Genomic DNA, 14,945 nt, shown 5'->3' on the forward strand with positions numbered 1-14,945 from the left:
ATAACTTCTTTACGCTTTCAATGAAATCCACTCGCATGTCTCACCCATTCATTGACACACAAGACAGAGTTTTTGTTTCCTATCCCTATGGTGATGTTACCTAATTTAGTTTTATATCAATAGCTATTAAACAGATTTTGCCAAGGGATTTTCCAAGCTTTTTATGAAAATGTGTTATTTTAAATCATCATCTCTCAGTTGTTTCAGCACCTTGACGAAATAGCACATACTGTGTTTACTCCAAGTACAGAATAAAATAAAAAACTGAAAAGTTGGCATATATTCTCAATAATAAACGACCCTTCAACTAGTCTCCCATTGAGGTGCATTAGAAGTTATCTGACCTGTGTATGATCCTCCTCCACTAGAATGTAACTGCCACGACAAGGCCAACGACTGCTACTTTAACCAGACGGTGGCCAACCGCAAGATGAGCATGAACTCACATGGTGACTTCCATGGCGGGGGCGTTTGTATCAGCTGTACCCAGAACACGGCCGGTGTCAACTGTGAGGCCTGCGCAGATGGCTTCTACAGACCCAACCAGGTACTGTCCCCTCACTGACCCTGTAATTGGATGCCCTCTTTGTATCTCTATGGTCCCCGTAATCCAATCCATCAATATGCTCCCTGTTTCCCGACGACCCTGTGGTCTTCCTAAGTGGCATTTCTATGCACTGTTTTGTACATGCCCATTGTCTTTTGATTGGCTAATAAAATTGTTGTGTGTGCCTGATTACACCCACTACCTAGTCTGGGATATGTGGCTCAGTGAAAGACTAGAATTACTGTAGAATACAGCTATTTGGATGTGATGGCCTTTGCTTGGATGGATCAATGGTGATTTATTAAACTTGTAATTGCAGTGTGTGCCTTGTGTGGAATGTGAATGGTCAGTTGTGTATTTGTTTCCTTCTGTGTGTGTGTGTGTGTGTGTGTGTGTGTGTGTGTGTGTGTGTGTGTGTGTGTGTGTGTGTGTGTGTGTGTGTGTGTGTGTGTGTGTGTGTGCCTTGCATGTGTGTAGGTGTCTCCACACAATGATAACCCATGTGTGGAGTGCAGCTGTGACATGAAGGGGTCTTTGACTCCTGCCTGTATCAGAGATGACAACCACGCCAAGCCTGAGAATGGTACAAAAACTCTATTCGTTACCTGCCATAACATCTGGGGCGGCAGCAGCGTAGCCTAGTGGTTAGAGTGTAGAGGCGGCAGCGTAGCCTAGTGGTTAGAGTGTAGAGGCAGCAGCGTAGCCTAGTGGTTAGAGTGTAGAGGCGGCAGCGTAGCCTAGTGGTTAGAGTGTAGAGACGGCAGCGTAGCCTAGTGGTTAGGGTGTAGAGGCGGCAGCGTAGCCTAGTGGTTAGAGTGTAGAGGCGGCAGCGTAGCCTAGTGGTTAGAGTGTAGAGGCGGCAGCGTAGCCTAGTGGTTATAGTGTAGAGGCGGCAGCGTAGCCTAGTGGTTAGAGTGTAGAGGAGGCAGGGTAGCCTAGTGGTTAGAGTGTAGAGGCGGCAGCGTAGCCTAGTGGTTAGAGTGTAGAGGCGGCAGCGTAGCCTAGTGGTTAGAGTGTAGAGGCGGCAGGGTAGCCTAGTGGTTAGAGCGTTGGACTAGTAACCGGAAGGTTGCAAGTTCAAACCCCTGAGCTGACAAGGTACAAATCTGTCATTAACCCACTGTTCCTAGGCTGTCATTGAAAATAAGAATTGGTTCTTAACTGACTTGCCTAGTGAAATAAAGGTAAAATAAATAAATAAAATAAATCTGTTAACGCCACCAATAACTTTGATTTTAACCCCAATAATGTTTGTTTTCAGCTTGTGTTAAAAACATACTTGCGTAGTTCAGTATAGGTCTGAATATCTACCAAAATCATTATGGGAGATGGGTGATAAGGACACTTTTATTTTTGGGATATTCAAGACTAGAGACACTACATGTACAGTAATTCAGAGTATATTATATTTAGCTGACAGTAACGTATGACAAATTCTCCATCTAAGTTTTGGACATAATGGCAAAACAATACATACTGAAATTACACTATAGAGCTATGTCGCGCATGTCCTGTAAGAGCCTAGACTATACTATACTATAGGCTATATTATACTATACTATAGGGCTATGTAGCGCATGTCCTGTAAGAGCCTAGACTATACTATACTATAGGCTATATTATACTATACTATAGGGCTATGTAGCGCATGTCCTGTAAGAGCCTAGACTATACTCTACTATAGGCTATATTATACTATACTATAGGGCTATGTAGCGCATGTCCTGTAAGAGCCTAGACTATACTATACTATAGGCTATATTATACTATACTATACTATAGACTATACTATGTTATAGACTATTTTATACTATAGGCTATACTATACTATAGGCTATTCTATACTAGAGACTATACATTACATTACTATAGGTTTTACTATACTATAGGCTATACTATACTGTAGGATGTACTATACTATAGGCTATTCTATAGGCTATACTTTACTACTGTAGGCTATTATATAGGCTATACTATTCTATTGGCTATACTATACAATGTGTGCTAATGGCGTGAGGATGTAAGGCAATAAATAGGCCATAGTAGCAAAGCAATTACAATTAAGCAAATTAACACTGGAGTGATAGATGTGCAGATGATGAAAAGTGCAAGTAGAAATACTGGTGTGCAAAAGAGCAAAAAAGTCAATAAAAACAATATAGGGATGAGGTAGGTAGATTGAATGGGCTATTTACAGATGGGCTGTGTACAGCTGCAGCGATCGGTTAGCTGCTCAGATAGTTGATGTTTAAAGTTAGCGAGGGAGATAAGAGTCTCCAACTTCAGCGGTTTTTGCAATTCGTTCCAGTCATTGGCAGCAGAGAACTGGAAGGAAAGGCGGCCAAAGGAGGTGTTGGCTTTGGGGATGACCAGTGAGATATCCCTGCTGGAGTGCGTGCTACGGGTGGGTGTTGTTATCGTGACCAGTGAGCTGAGATAAGGCGGAGCTTTACCTAGCATTGACTTATAGATGACCTGGAGCCAGTGGGTCTGGCGACGAATATGTAGTGAGGGCCAGCCGACGAGAGCATACATGTTGCAGTGGTGGGTGGTATATGTGATAGACTGCATCCAGTTTGCTGAGTAGAGTGTTGGATGCTATTTTGTAAATGACATCGCCGAATTCGAGGATCGATAGAGTAGTCTGTTTTACGAGGGTTGAACAGACTGGTAATAGGGGTTGCAAGAATGGCGGTGGATAATTTTAGAAAGAGAGGGTCCAGACTATACTATACTATTCTATAGGCTATACTATTCTATAGGCTATACTATTCTATAGGCTATACTATTATATAGGCTATACTATTCTATAGGCTATACTATTCTATATGCTATACTATTATATAGGCTATACTATTATTTTGGCTATACTATTTTATATACTATACTATTCTATAGGCTATACTATTCTATAGGCTATACTATTTTATATACTATACTATTATATAGGTTATACTATTCTTTTGGCTATACTATTTTATATACTATACTATTCTATTCTATAGGCTATACTATTCTATAGGCTATACTATTCTATAGGCTATACTATTTTATATACTATACTATTATATAGGCTATACTATTCTATAGGCTATGCTATTGTCTTTGTTAACTATACTGTCTTGACTGTGCTGTGTAGGTCTGAACCCAGGCCAGTGTCTGTGTATGGAGGGCTTTGCGGGCGAGCGCTGTGACCGCTGTGCCTTTGGCTACAGGGACTTCCCACTGTGTTCACGCTGTGAGTGCAGTCTGGAGGGCAGCCTCAACATCGACCCCTGCACAGAGTGCATCTGCAAGGTAACCCTGGGGAACACGGCGCTATGGGTTAACTGTGCTGTTAAAGTGGCTAATTTGGAATATGTGTGTTTGTGTGTATATGTGTGTGTGTGTGTAGGGGTCAGGTGTGGGGTTGTGTGTGTGTGGGGGGGGGGGGGGTGTAACGGTGCACTTGCATGATGATTAACCATAATGTTCCTATAAAACCCCCTAACCTCCACTGTGTCTCTGTTGCAGGAGAATGTGATGGGGGCCGACTGTGACCTGTGTAAGCAGGGTTTCTTCAACCTGGAGGGCAGTGACCCAGAGGGCTGCACTGAGTGTTTCTGCTTCGGTGTGTCTGACGTGTGTGAGAGCTCACCCTGGTCTATGTCTCAGGTAACATACAGCCACACCCACATCCAAATACATCCTCATTGTGAAATGTTTCTTTACACAAGAATATACAAACGATGCAGCAAACAACTCCAACAGTTCAGCATAGTTTTGGTGGGAGCCTTTAAAATATTTGATACTGTAGAACTCAATAACATATAACCAGTATATTGGATCGGCCTGTGATGTTGTCATGGCGAGTTTATAGAACAAATAATTCTCCTGGTCCCACAGACAGTGCACTCCAATGGATGGCTCCTTACCTCTGAAAGCGTCTCTGTCTACACGGCACCCCTCATAGATGAAGACAACAACCTCATCATCCCAAACATCACCATGATCCAATCGTACCGTTTTGTTTCTACATGGGCCGCCCCAGAGTCCTTCCTGGGGAAAAGGGTATGTTTCGTTAGCATATACTGTACCTATGGAGTCCCCTATTCCTTTTCAGCTCAATGCTCCAGTGTCGTAAGTATTAGCTCTCTCATTTTGCTGTTCAGATAGCTAATGACCTGCATGTATTAGCTTCAAACAAATAGATTTTACAATCACCTCTCTCTCTTTCTTTCTCTCTCTCTCTCTCTCTCTCTCTCTCTCTCTCTCTCTCTCTCTCTGTCTCTCTCTCTTGTATTTCTCTCTTTCATTCATTCTCTATTTTTCTCTCTCTCTCACCCCTCTCTCTCTGTCTCTCTTTCTCTTGCTACTGTATTTTTGTCTCTCTCTCCCTGAAACGATTAGATTTCCACTCGTCCTGTTCTATCCTCCCACTGTGTGTTAACACAGGGTGCCCTGTAATTATAGTCAAGCAGGGCCAGGCACTTTATTCATCCCTGAGTTAATGATGTTCCACTCATTAGAAGCCTGTCTAATATGTTTGCTACCCCTTAGTCCCTCGGGTGATTACAGTTAATTCATTCATTAAAATGAGTCATTATCTTTGGCATGTCCTTAATATCGGGTGGGAGGGAGAGATAAAGATATGGGCAGTGTTTATCCTGAAGGGACAGATTTCATGGCAATATTTAGTGTGACCAATTTCCACTATTGCATATTTGCTGTAAGTACTGTTTTCTTGAGTGTAACACTTTTTCCAATGTTCTCTGTTCCCTTTTGTCATCGCTATGTGAAGCTGACATCGTACGGAGGGTTTTTGAGCTACAGCGTGGCATATGATGTTTCAGTGGACAACGTGGACAGGTCTCTGCCGTCACAGTTTGATTTGATTATTGAGGTAAGCTACTATTGAGCTAACTAAATATTGGGCTAACAGATATTGGGCTAACAGATATTGGGCCAACAGATATTGGGCCAACAGATATTGGGCTAACTAAATATTGGGCTAACAGATATTGGGCTAATAGATATTGGGCTAACTAAATATTGGGCTAACAGATATTGGGCTAATAGATATTGGGCTAACTAAATATTGGGCTAACAGATATTGGGCTAACAAATATTGGGCTAACTAGATATTGGGCTAACTAAATATTGGGCTAACAGATATTGGGCTAGTAGATATTGGGCTAACTAAATATTGGGCTAATAGATATTGGGCTAACTAAATATTGGGCTAATAGATATTGGGCTAACTAAATATTGAGCTAATAGATATTGGGCTAATAGACATTTGGCTAATAGATATTGGGCTAACTAAATATTGGGCTAATAGATATTGGGCTAACTAAATATTGGGCTAATAGATATTGGGCTAATGGATATTGGGCTAACTAAATATTGGGCTAATAGATATTGGGCTAATAGACATTTGGCTCATAGATATTGGGCTAACAGATATTGGGCTAACTAAATATTGGGCTAACTATTGGGCTTACGGGTAGAATAGCGTTTAGAGAGGCTGCTGGTTTAAAATCCTAGATGCCATTACCTGCCATTGAGCAAGGCGCTTAACCCCCCCCCCGACAACAGCTCCACGGGCGCCCAGTGTGGCAGCCCCCCGCACCTCTCCAAAACCTCTATATGTGTGTGTTTGTCCTGTATGGGTGTCTGTCAGAGGGGTTGGGTTAAATGTGGAAGTCAAATTTCGTTTGGACCTTGTGGGCAATTGACCAATAAAGAGATCTGATCTTATCATTTTCAAACTGGCTATGGTGTTAGCGGTATGGAAGTGCAATGGAAAGCAAGACTAACTAAAAACCTTCCCAAATGGGCACAGACGTCAGTTCAACGTCTATGTTTGATTTACATTGGGTTGAGTTGTCAACTAACGTGAGTTCAACGTGAAATCCTCCAAAAAATGCGCCATGACATTGGATTTAGGTTAAAAGTTGAGTGGAAAAAAATACTAAATTCACGTAAATTCCCAAGATTGGATTTTTGCAAATCCAATCTTGATTCAGTGTCATCACATACATTCTTTTTGTTGTTGAAGTGACGTGGAAACAACGTTGATTCAACCAGTTTTTTTCCCAGTGGGTAATTTATAAGAAACCTCTAGCCCCTAGCCCTTCAGTGATTGCAGACCTGAAGGAGTCATATAGATGATTGCAGACCTGAAGGAGTCATATAGATGATTGCAGACCTGAAGGAGTCATATAGATGATTGCAGACCTGAAGGAGTCATATAGATGATTGCAGATCTGAAGGAGTCATATAGATGATTGCAGACCTGAAGGAGTCATATAGATGATTGCAGACCTGAAGGAGTCATATAGATGATTGCAGACCTGAAGGAGTCATATAGATGATTGCAGACCTGAAGGAGTCATATAGATGATTGCAGACCTGAAGGAGTAATATATAGATGATTGCAGACCTGAAGGAGTCATATAGATGATTGCAGATCTGAAGGAGTCATATAGATGATTGCAGACCTGAAGGAGTCATATAGATGATTGCAGACCTGAAGGAGTCATATAGATGATTGCAGACCTGAAGGAGTCATATAGATGATTGCAGACCTGAAGGAGTCGTATAGATGATTGCAGATCTGAAGGAGTCATATAGATGATTGCAGACCTGAAGGAGTCATATAGATGATTGCAGACCTGAAGGAGTCATATAGATGATTGCAGACCTGAAGGAGTCGTATAGATGTTTGCAGACCTGAAGGAGTCATATAGATGATTGCAGATCTGAAGGAGTCATATAGATGATTGCAGACCTGAAGGAGTCATATAGATGATTGCAGACCTGAAGGAGTCATATAGATGATTGCAGATCTGAAGGAGTCATATAGATGATTGCAGACCTGAAGGAGTCATATAGATGATTGCAGACCTGAAGGAGTCATATAGATGATTGCAGACCTGAAGGAGTCATATAGATGATTGCAGACCTGAAGGAGTCATATAGATGATTGCAGACCTGAAGGAGTCATATAGATGATTGCAGACCTGAAGGAGTCATATAGATGATTGCAGACCTGAAGGAGTCATATAGATGATTGTAGACCTGAAGGAGTCATATAGATGATTGTAGACCTGAAGGAGTCATATAGATGATTGTAGACCTGAAGGAGTCATATAGATGATTGCAGACCTGAAGGAGTCATATAGATGATTGCAGACCTGAAGGAGTCATATAGATGATTGCAGACCTGAAGGAGTCATATAGATGATTGCAGACCTGAAGGAGTCATATAGATGATTGCAGACCTGAAGGAGTCATATAGATGATTGCAGACCTGAAGGAGTCATATAGATGATTCCAGAATCATCCCAGCCTAAATGTATAACTATTCTTAAGGGTTGAGTACACCAACCCCTGAACCTACATCAGGTCGTCATTGTCAATCAAAATGTGTTGCTAACTACCTTGTTTGGATGTGTCACCAGGGTAATGGGAGGACCCTGCGTCAGATGCCCCCCAGGCAGCTCTTGTTGACGCCCCTGAACGAGCAGCATGTTTCTGTGCAGCTCTTGCCACAGGGCTTCGTAGACCTGCACACAGGTCAGAGGGTGGACAGGGACGAGCTGATGACTGCACTGGCCGACGTGGCCGGGCTGAGGATCAGAGGTCACCTCAATGCCAGTGCAGAGGGGGAACTCAGATTGAGCACTGTATCTCTGGACATGGTAGACATAAATTCTACTAACACAGTCCAGGCCCGGGACGTGGAGCAGTGTGAGTGTCCCTTGGGCTACTCTGGAACATCCTGTGAGGTAAAAACCCATGTCATGTGACGGTGGCCAGATTGATACTGTTTACTACTGTAGGGAGTCTAGTCTAGTTTGTTAATGATTTGAGCTGTGTCCATTGTAAAAGCAAAGCTCATTATGTTTTTCAGTTGGCTTGGTTAGTTAGAAGAAGAGCATGGTGGTAGAAGAAGAGCATGGTGTTAGCAACAATGTTGCGGGTTCAATTCCCACATAACCCACATATTTTTGAATACGTGTTTACTTTGTGTCACTTCAGGTAAACACAACTGCTAAATGATCATGTTATAGTTGTCTTTGTGTTTGTAGTACTGTGTGTATGGATTCAGAGGCTGGTGGGAGGAGCTATAGGAGGACGGGCTCATTGTTAATGGCTGGAATGGAATGAATGAAACGGTATCAAACACATCAAACATATGGAAACCAGGTTTGACTCTGTTCCAATTATTCCATTCCAGCCAATACAGTGAGCCCGCCCTCCTATAGTTCCACCCACCAGCCTCCTCTGTCTGGATTATATCATGTCATATGAGCCACACAATCTGAGTACCTGTGCTTACTGTATGTGACTTTGGGTAAAAGTGACCACTAAATGATGTTATTGTTGTTCTCTCTGTGTTTGTAGTCCTGTTCATCTGGGTTCTATCGCCTCGGGGGGATCCTGTTCGGAGGCAACTGTCTCCAGTGTGAGTGTAACAACCATGCTACGGAATGTGACATCAACAGAGTGTGTCTGGTGAGTCCTCTATCTGCAGCGTGTCATGTTTAGACAGCGGGGGGCATAGACATAGATATATGACACATAGATATCCCATACGTGTACAGCTATGGCTTGTTTGTTGACTCGAAGCGTGATCTCAACTTCTTCCACCACTATCTGTGTAAAATAAGGACGTAGTCTCATCTAGCTATTTATCTGATCCTAAAATCTGCACTAGATAACCTCTGAACCAGTCAGAGCTTCACTTCGCAGTTAGAGGCTACAGCACACCAATGAGCAAACCCCCAGTAGGAAGCTTCCTGGCTTGAGCTGTGTTTGTTGACAGTCATATGATGAATCACTCTTCTATGCAGCATCTGAAATGGCATCCTATTGCTAAATTAGTTTTTAATTGATTTTAGATTTTTTTACCTTTATTTAACTAGGCAAGTCAGGTAGTGCACTACTATATAGTGCACTACTTTTGGCTAGAGCCATATCCTATCCCCTATGTAGTGCACTAAATTATAGAGAATAGGGTGCCACTTTGGACTGTGTTTCAACTTAATTCTTTGCTTTATTGGATGACAAGTTAATGCTGTGTTAGGCGTTTAAATGGCAGTGATTATCCAATGGCTACTGCCAGGCATCCGTTCTGTATTTTCTATGATATTCTATGTCAATCAAAAGACATGCTAAAGCTACTACATTCAATTGCAGTAGTGAAAATGCTTCACATTGATGTGGTTAGGTTTAGTGGTCAGGTTTAGCGGTTAGGTTTAGCGGGTAGGTTTAGCGGTTAGGTTTAGCGGTTAGGTTTAGTGGTTAGGTTTAGCGGTTAGGTTTAGTGGTTAGGTTTAGCGGTTAGGTTTAGCGGTTAGGTTTAGTGGTTAGGTTTAGCGGTTAGGTTTAGTGGTCAGGTTTAGCGGTTAGGTTTAGCGGTTTGGTTTAGTGGTTAGGTTTAGCGGTTAGGTTTAGTGGTCAGGTTTAGCGGTTAGGTTTAGTGGTCAGGTTTAGCGGTTAGGTTTAGCGGTTTGGTTTATCAGTCAGGTTTAGCGATTTGGTTTATCAGTCAGGTTTAGCGGTCAGGTTTAGCGGTTTGGTTTAGCGGTTTGGTTTAGCAGTCAGGTTTAGCGATTTGGTTTATCAGTCAGGTTTAGCGGTCAGGTTTATCGGTTAGGTTTAGCGGTTTGGTTTAGCAGTCAGGTTTAGCGGTTTGGTTTAGCAGTCAGGTTTAGCGATTTGGTTTATCAGTCAGGTTTAGCGGTTTGGTTTAGCAGTCAGGTTTAGCGGTTTGGTTTAGCAGTCAGGTTTAGCGATTTGGTTTATCAGTCAGGTTTTGCGGTCAGGTTTAGCGGTTTGGTTTTTGCAGTCAGGTTTAGCGGTTTGGTTTATCGGTTAGGTTTAGCGATTTGGTTCAGCAGTCCGGTTTAGCGGTTAGGTTTAGCGGTTTAACGGTTAGGTTTAGTGGTCAGGTTTAGCGATTTGGTTTATCAGTCAGGTTTAGCGGTCAGGTTTAGCGGTTTGGTTTAGCGGTTTGGTTTAGCGGTTAGGTTTAGCAGTTTGGTTTAGCGGTTAGGATTAGCAGTCAGGTTTAGCGGTTAGGTTTAGCAGTCAGGTTTAGCGGTTAGGTTTAGCAGTTAGGTTTAGCAATCAGGTTTTGTGGTTTGGTTTAGCGGTTAGGTTTAGCAGTTAGGTTTATCGGTTAGGTTTAGCGGTTTGGTATAGCAGTCAGGTTTAGCTGTTTGGTTTAGCAGTTAGGTTTAGCAGTTTGGTGTACTTAAAGGGATAGTTCACTTTTTATGAGCTTTATTTTTGGTGTTTATCCAAACAGTTTTTAAAAAGTGGGAAATAATCTAAAACGTCCACTGCCATGTTAACTATCCCATTAACAGTGCATGTTGAGACATCTCTAAAACGTCCACTGCTATGGTAACTCTCCCATTAACAGTGCATGTTGAGACATCTCTAAAACGTCCACTGCCATGTTAACTATCCCATTAACAGTGCATGTTGAGACATCTCTAAAACGTCCACTGCTATGGTAACTATCCCATTAACAGTGCATGTTGAGACATCTCTAAAACGTCCACTGCCATGTTAACTATCCCATTAACAGTGCATGTTGAGACATCTCTAAAACGTCCACTGCCATGTTAACTCTCCCATTAACAGTGAATGTTGAGACATCTCTAAAACTTCCTCTGCCATGTTAACTATCCCATTAACAGTGCATGTTGAGACATCTCTAAAACGTCCACTGCCATGTTAACTATCCCATTAACAGTGCATGTTGAGACATCTCTAAAACGTCCACTGCCATGTTAACTATCCCATTAACAGTGCATGTTGAGACATCTCTAAAACGTCCACTGCCATGGTAACTATCCCATTAACAGTGCATGTTGAGACATCTCTAAAACGTCCACTGCCATGTTAACTCTCCCATTAACAGTGCATGTTGAGACATCTCTAAAACGTCCACTGCCATGTTAACTATCCCATTAACAGTGCATGTTGAGACATCTCTAAAACGTCCACTGCCATGTTAACTCTCCCATTAACAGTGGATGTTGAGACATCTCTAAAACGTCCACTGCCATGTTAACTATCCCATTAACAGTGCATGTTGAGACATCTCTAAAACGTCCACTGCCATGGTAACTATCCCATTAACAGTGCATGTTGAGACATCTCTAAAACGTCCACTGCCATGTTAACTATCCCATTAACAGTGCATGTTGAGACATCTCTAAAACGTCCACTGCCATGTTAACTATCCCATTAACAGTGGATGTTGAGACATCTCTAAAACGTCCACTGCTATGTTAACTATCCCATTAACAGTGCATGTTGAGACATCTCTAAAACGTCCACTGCCATGTTAACTATCCCATTAACAGTGCATGTTGAGACATCTCTAAAACGTCCACTGCCATGTTAACTCTCCCATTAACAGTGGATGTTGAGACATCTCTAAAACGTCCACTGCCATGTTAACTATCCCATTAACAGTGGATGTTGAGACATCTCTAAAACGTCCACTGCCATGTTAACTATCCCATTAACAGTGGATGTTGAGACATCTCTAAAACGTCCACTGCCATGTTAACTATCCCATTAACAGTGGATGTTGAGACATCTCTAAAACGTCCACTGCCATGGTAACTATCCCATTAACAGTGCATGTTGAGACATCTCTAAAACGTCCACTGCCATGTTAACTCTCCCATTAACAGTGCATGTTGAGACATCTCTAAAACGTCCACTGCCATGTTAACTATCCCATTAACAGTGGATGTTGAGACATCTCTAAAACGTCCACTGCCATGGTAACTATCCCATTAACAGTGGATGTTGAGACATCTCTAAAACGTCCACTGCCATGTTAACTATCCCATTAACAGTGGATGTTGAGACATCTCTAAAACGTCCACTGCCATGGTAACTATCCCATTAACAGTGCATGTTGAGACATCTCTAAAACGTCCACTGCCATGTTAACTATCCCATTAACAGTGCATGTTGAGACATCTCTAAAACGTCCACTGCTATGGTAACTATCCCATTAACAGTGCATGTTGAGACATCTCTAAAACGTCCACTGCCATGTTAACTATCCCATTAACAGTGCATGTTGAGACATCTCTAAAACGTCCACTGCCATGTTAACTCTCCCATTAACAGTGCATGTTGAGACATCTCTAAAACGTCCACTGCTATGGTAACTATCCCATTAACAGTGCATGTTGAGACATCTCTAAAACGTCCACTGCCATGTTAACTCTCCCATTAACAGTGCATGTTGAGACATCTCTAAAACGTCCACTGCCATGTTAACTATCCCATTAACAGTGCATGTTGAGACATCTCTAAAACGTCCACTGCCATGTTAACTCTCCCATTAACAGTGCATGTTGAGACATCTCTAAAACGTCCACTGCCATGTTAACTATCCCATTAACAGTGCATGTTGAGACATCTCTAAAACGTCCACTGCCATGTTAACTCTCCCATTAACAGTGGATGTTGAGACATCTCTAAAACGTCCACTGCCATGTTAACTATCCCATTAACAGTGCATGTTGAGACATCTCTAAAACGTTAACTATCCCACTGCCATGGTAACTATCCCATTAACAGTGCATGTTGAGACATCTCTAAAACGTCCACTGCCATGTTAACTATCCCATTAACAGTGGATGTTGAGACATCTCTAAAACGTCCACTGCCATGTTAACTATCCCATTAACAGTGCATGTTGAGACATCTCTAAAACGTCCACTGCCTGCTATGGTAACTATCCCATCAACAGTGCATGTTGAGACATCTCTAAAACGTCCACTGCCATGTTAACTATCCCATTAACAGTGCATGTTGAGACATCTCTAAAACGTCCACTGCTATGGTAACTATCCCATCAACAGTGCATGTTGAGACATCTCTAAAACGTCCACTGCCATGTTAACTATCCCATTAACAGTGGATGTTGAGATCTCTAAAACGTCCACTGCCATGTTAACTATCCCATTAACAGTGCATGTTGAGACATCTCTAAAACGTCCACTGCCATGTTAACTATCCCATTAACAGTGCATGTTGAGACATCTCTAAAACGTCCACTGCCATGTTAACTATCCCATTAACAGTGGATGTTGAGACATCTCTAAAACGTCCACTGCCATGTTAACTATCCCATTAACAGTGCATGTTGAGATCTCTAAAACGTCCACTGCCATGTTAACTATCCAATTAACAGTGCATGTTGAGACATCTCTAAAACGTCCACTGCCATGTTAACTATCCCATTAACAGTGCATGTTGAGATCTCTAAAACGTCCACTGCCATGTTAACTATCCCATCAACAGTGCATGTTGAGACATCTCTAAAACGTCCACTGCCATGTTAACTATCCCATTAACAGTGCATGTTGAGACATCTCTAAAACGTCCACTGCCACTGCTCCATGGTAACTATCCCATCAACAGTGCATGTTGAGACATCTCTAAAACGTCCACTGCCATGTTAACTATCCCATTAACAGTGCATGTTGAGACATCTCTAAAACGTCCACTGCTATGGTAACTATCCCATCAACAGTGCATGTTGAGACATCTCTAAAACGTCCACTGCCATGTTAACTATCCCATTAACAGTGCATGTTGAGATCTCTAAAACGTCCACTGCCATGTTAACTATCCCATTAACAGTGCATGTTGAGACATCTCTAAAACGTCCACTGCCATGTTAACTATCCCATTAACAGTGGATGTTGAGACATCTCTAAAACGTCCACTGCCATGTTAACTATCCCATTAACAGTGCATGTTGAGATCTCTAAAACGTCCACTGCCATGTTAACTATCCAATTAACAGTGCATGTTGAGACATCTCTAAAACGTCCACTGCCATGTTAACTATCCCATTAACAGTGCATGTTGAGACATCTCTAAAACGTCCACTGCCATGGTAACTATCCCATTAACAGTGCATGTTGAGACATCTCTAAAACGTCCACTGCCATGTTAACTATCCCATTAACAGTGCATGTTGAGACATCTCTAAAACGTCCACTGCCATGGTAACTATCCCATTAACAGTGCATGTTGAGACATCTCTAAAACGTCCACTGCCATGTTAACTCTCCCATTAACAGTGGATGTTGAGACATCTCTAAAACGTCCACTGCCATGGTAACTATCCCATTAACAGTGGATGTTGAGACATCTCTAAAACGTCCACTGCTATGGTAACTATCCCATTAACAGTGCATGTTGAGACATCTCTAAAACGTCCACTGCCATGTTAACTCTCCCATTAACAGTGCATGTTGAGACATCCCAAGAAAGTTGGTTGCTATGGTGTGTCTATGACAGCGTAAGGGCATGTGTGTCAGACCAGAAATGTGTTTTATCGGGCACTGTCGCCTTA

At 42.1% G+C, this 14,945-nt stretch overlaps 1 protein-coding gene across 50 annotated transcripts in view; it reads left to right on the top strand.

Annotated features, from left to right (window-relative positions):
* Positions 1–14,945, top strand: part of LOC118371398 (laminin subunit alpha-1-like) — an 84,350-nt gene that overhangs the window by 30,220 nt on the left and 39,185 nt on the right. For all 50 annotated transcript variants that reach the window (XR_008083920.1, XR_008083930.1, XR_008083929.1 and 47 more), the window contains exons 8-15: positions 369–547; positions 1,025–1,130; positions 3,687–3,844; positions 4,061–4,201; positions 4,433–4,597; positions 5,328–5,429; positions 7,993–8,319; positions 8,939–9,049. Coding sequence is in view for 11 of the 50 variants with exons in the window: in XM_052483801.1 (XP_052339761.1) it covers positions 369–547; positions 1,025–1,130; positions 3,687–3,844; positions 4,061–4,201; positions 4,433–4,597; positions 5,328–5,429; positions 7,993–8,319; positions 8,939–9,049 (1,289 nt within the window). In the remaining 39 variants the exon portion in view is untranslated. The remainder of the gene's footprint in view (positions 1–368; positions 548–1,024; positions 1,131–3,686; positions 3,845–4,060; positions 4,202–4,432; positions 4,598–5,327; positions 5,430–7,992; positions 8,320–8,938; positions 9,050–14,945) is intronic.

This window comes from Oncorhynchus keta, chromosome 28 (genome assembly GCF_023373465.1).
Source record: "Oncorhynchus keta strain PuntledgeMale-10-30-2019 chromosome 28, Oket_V2, whole genome shotgun sequence".
Taxonomy (NCBI): Eukaryota; Metazoa; Chordata; class Actinopteri; order Salmoniformes; family Salmonidae; genus Oncorhynchus; species Oncorhynchus keta.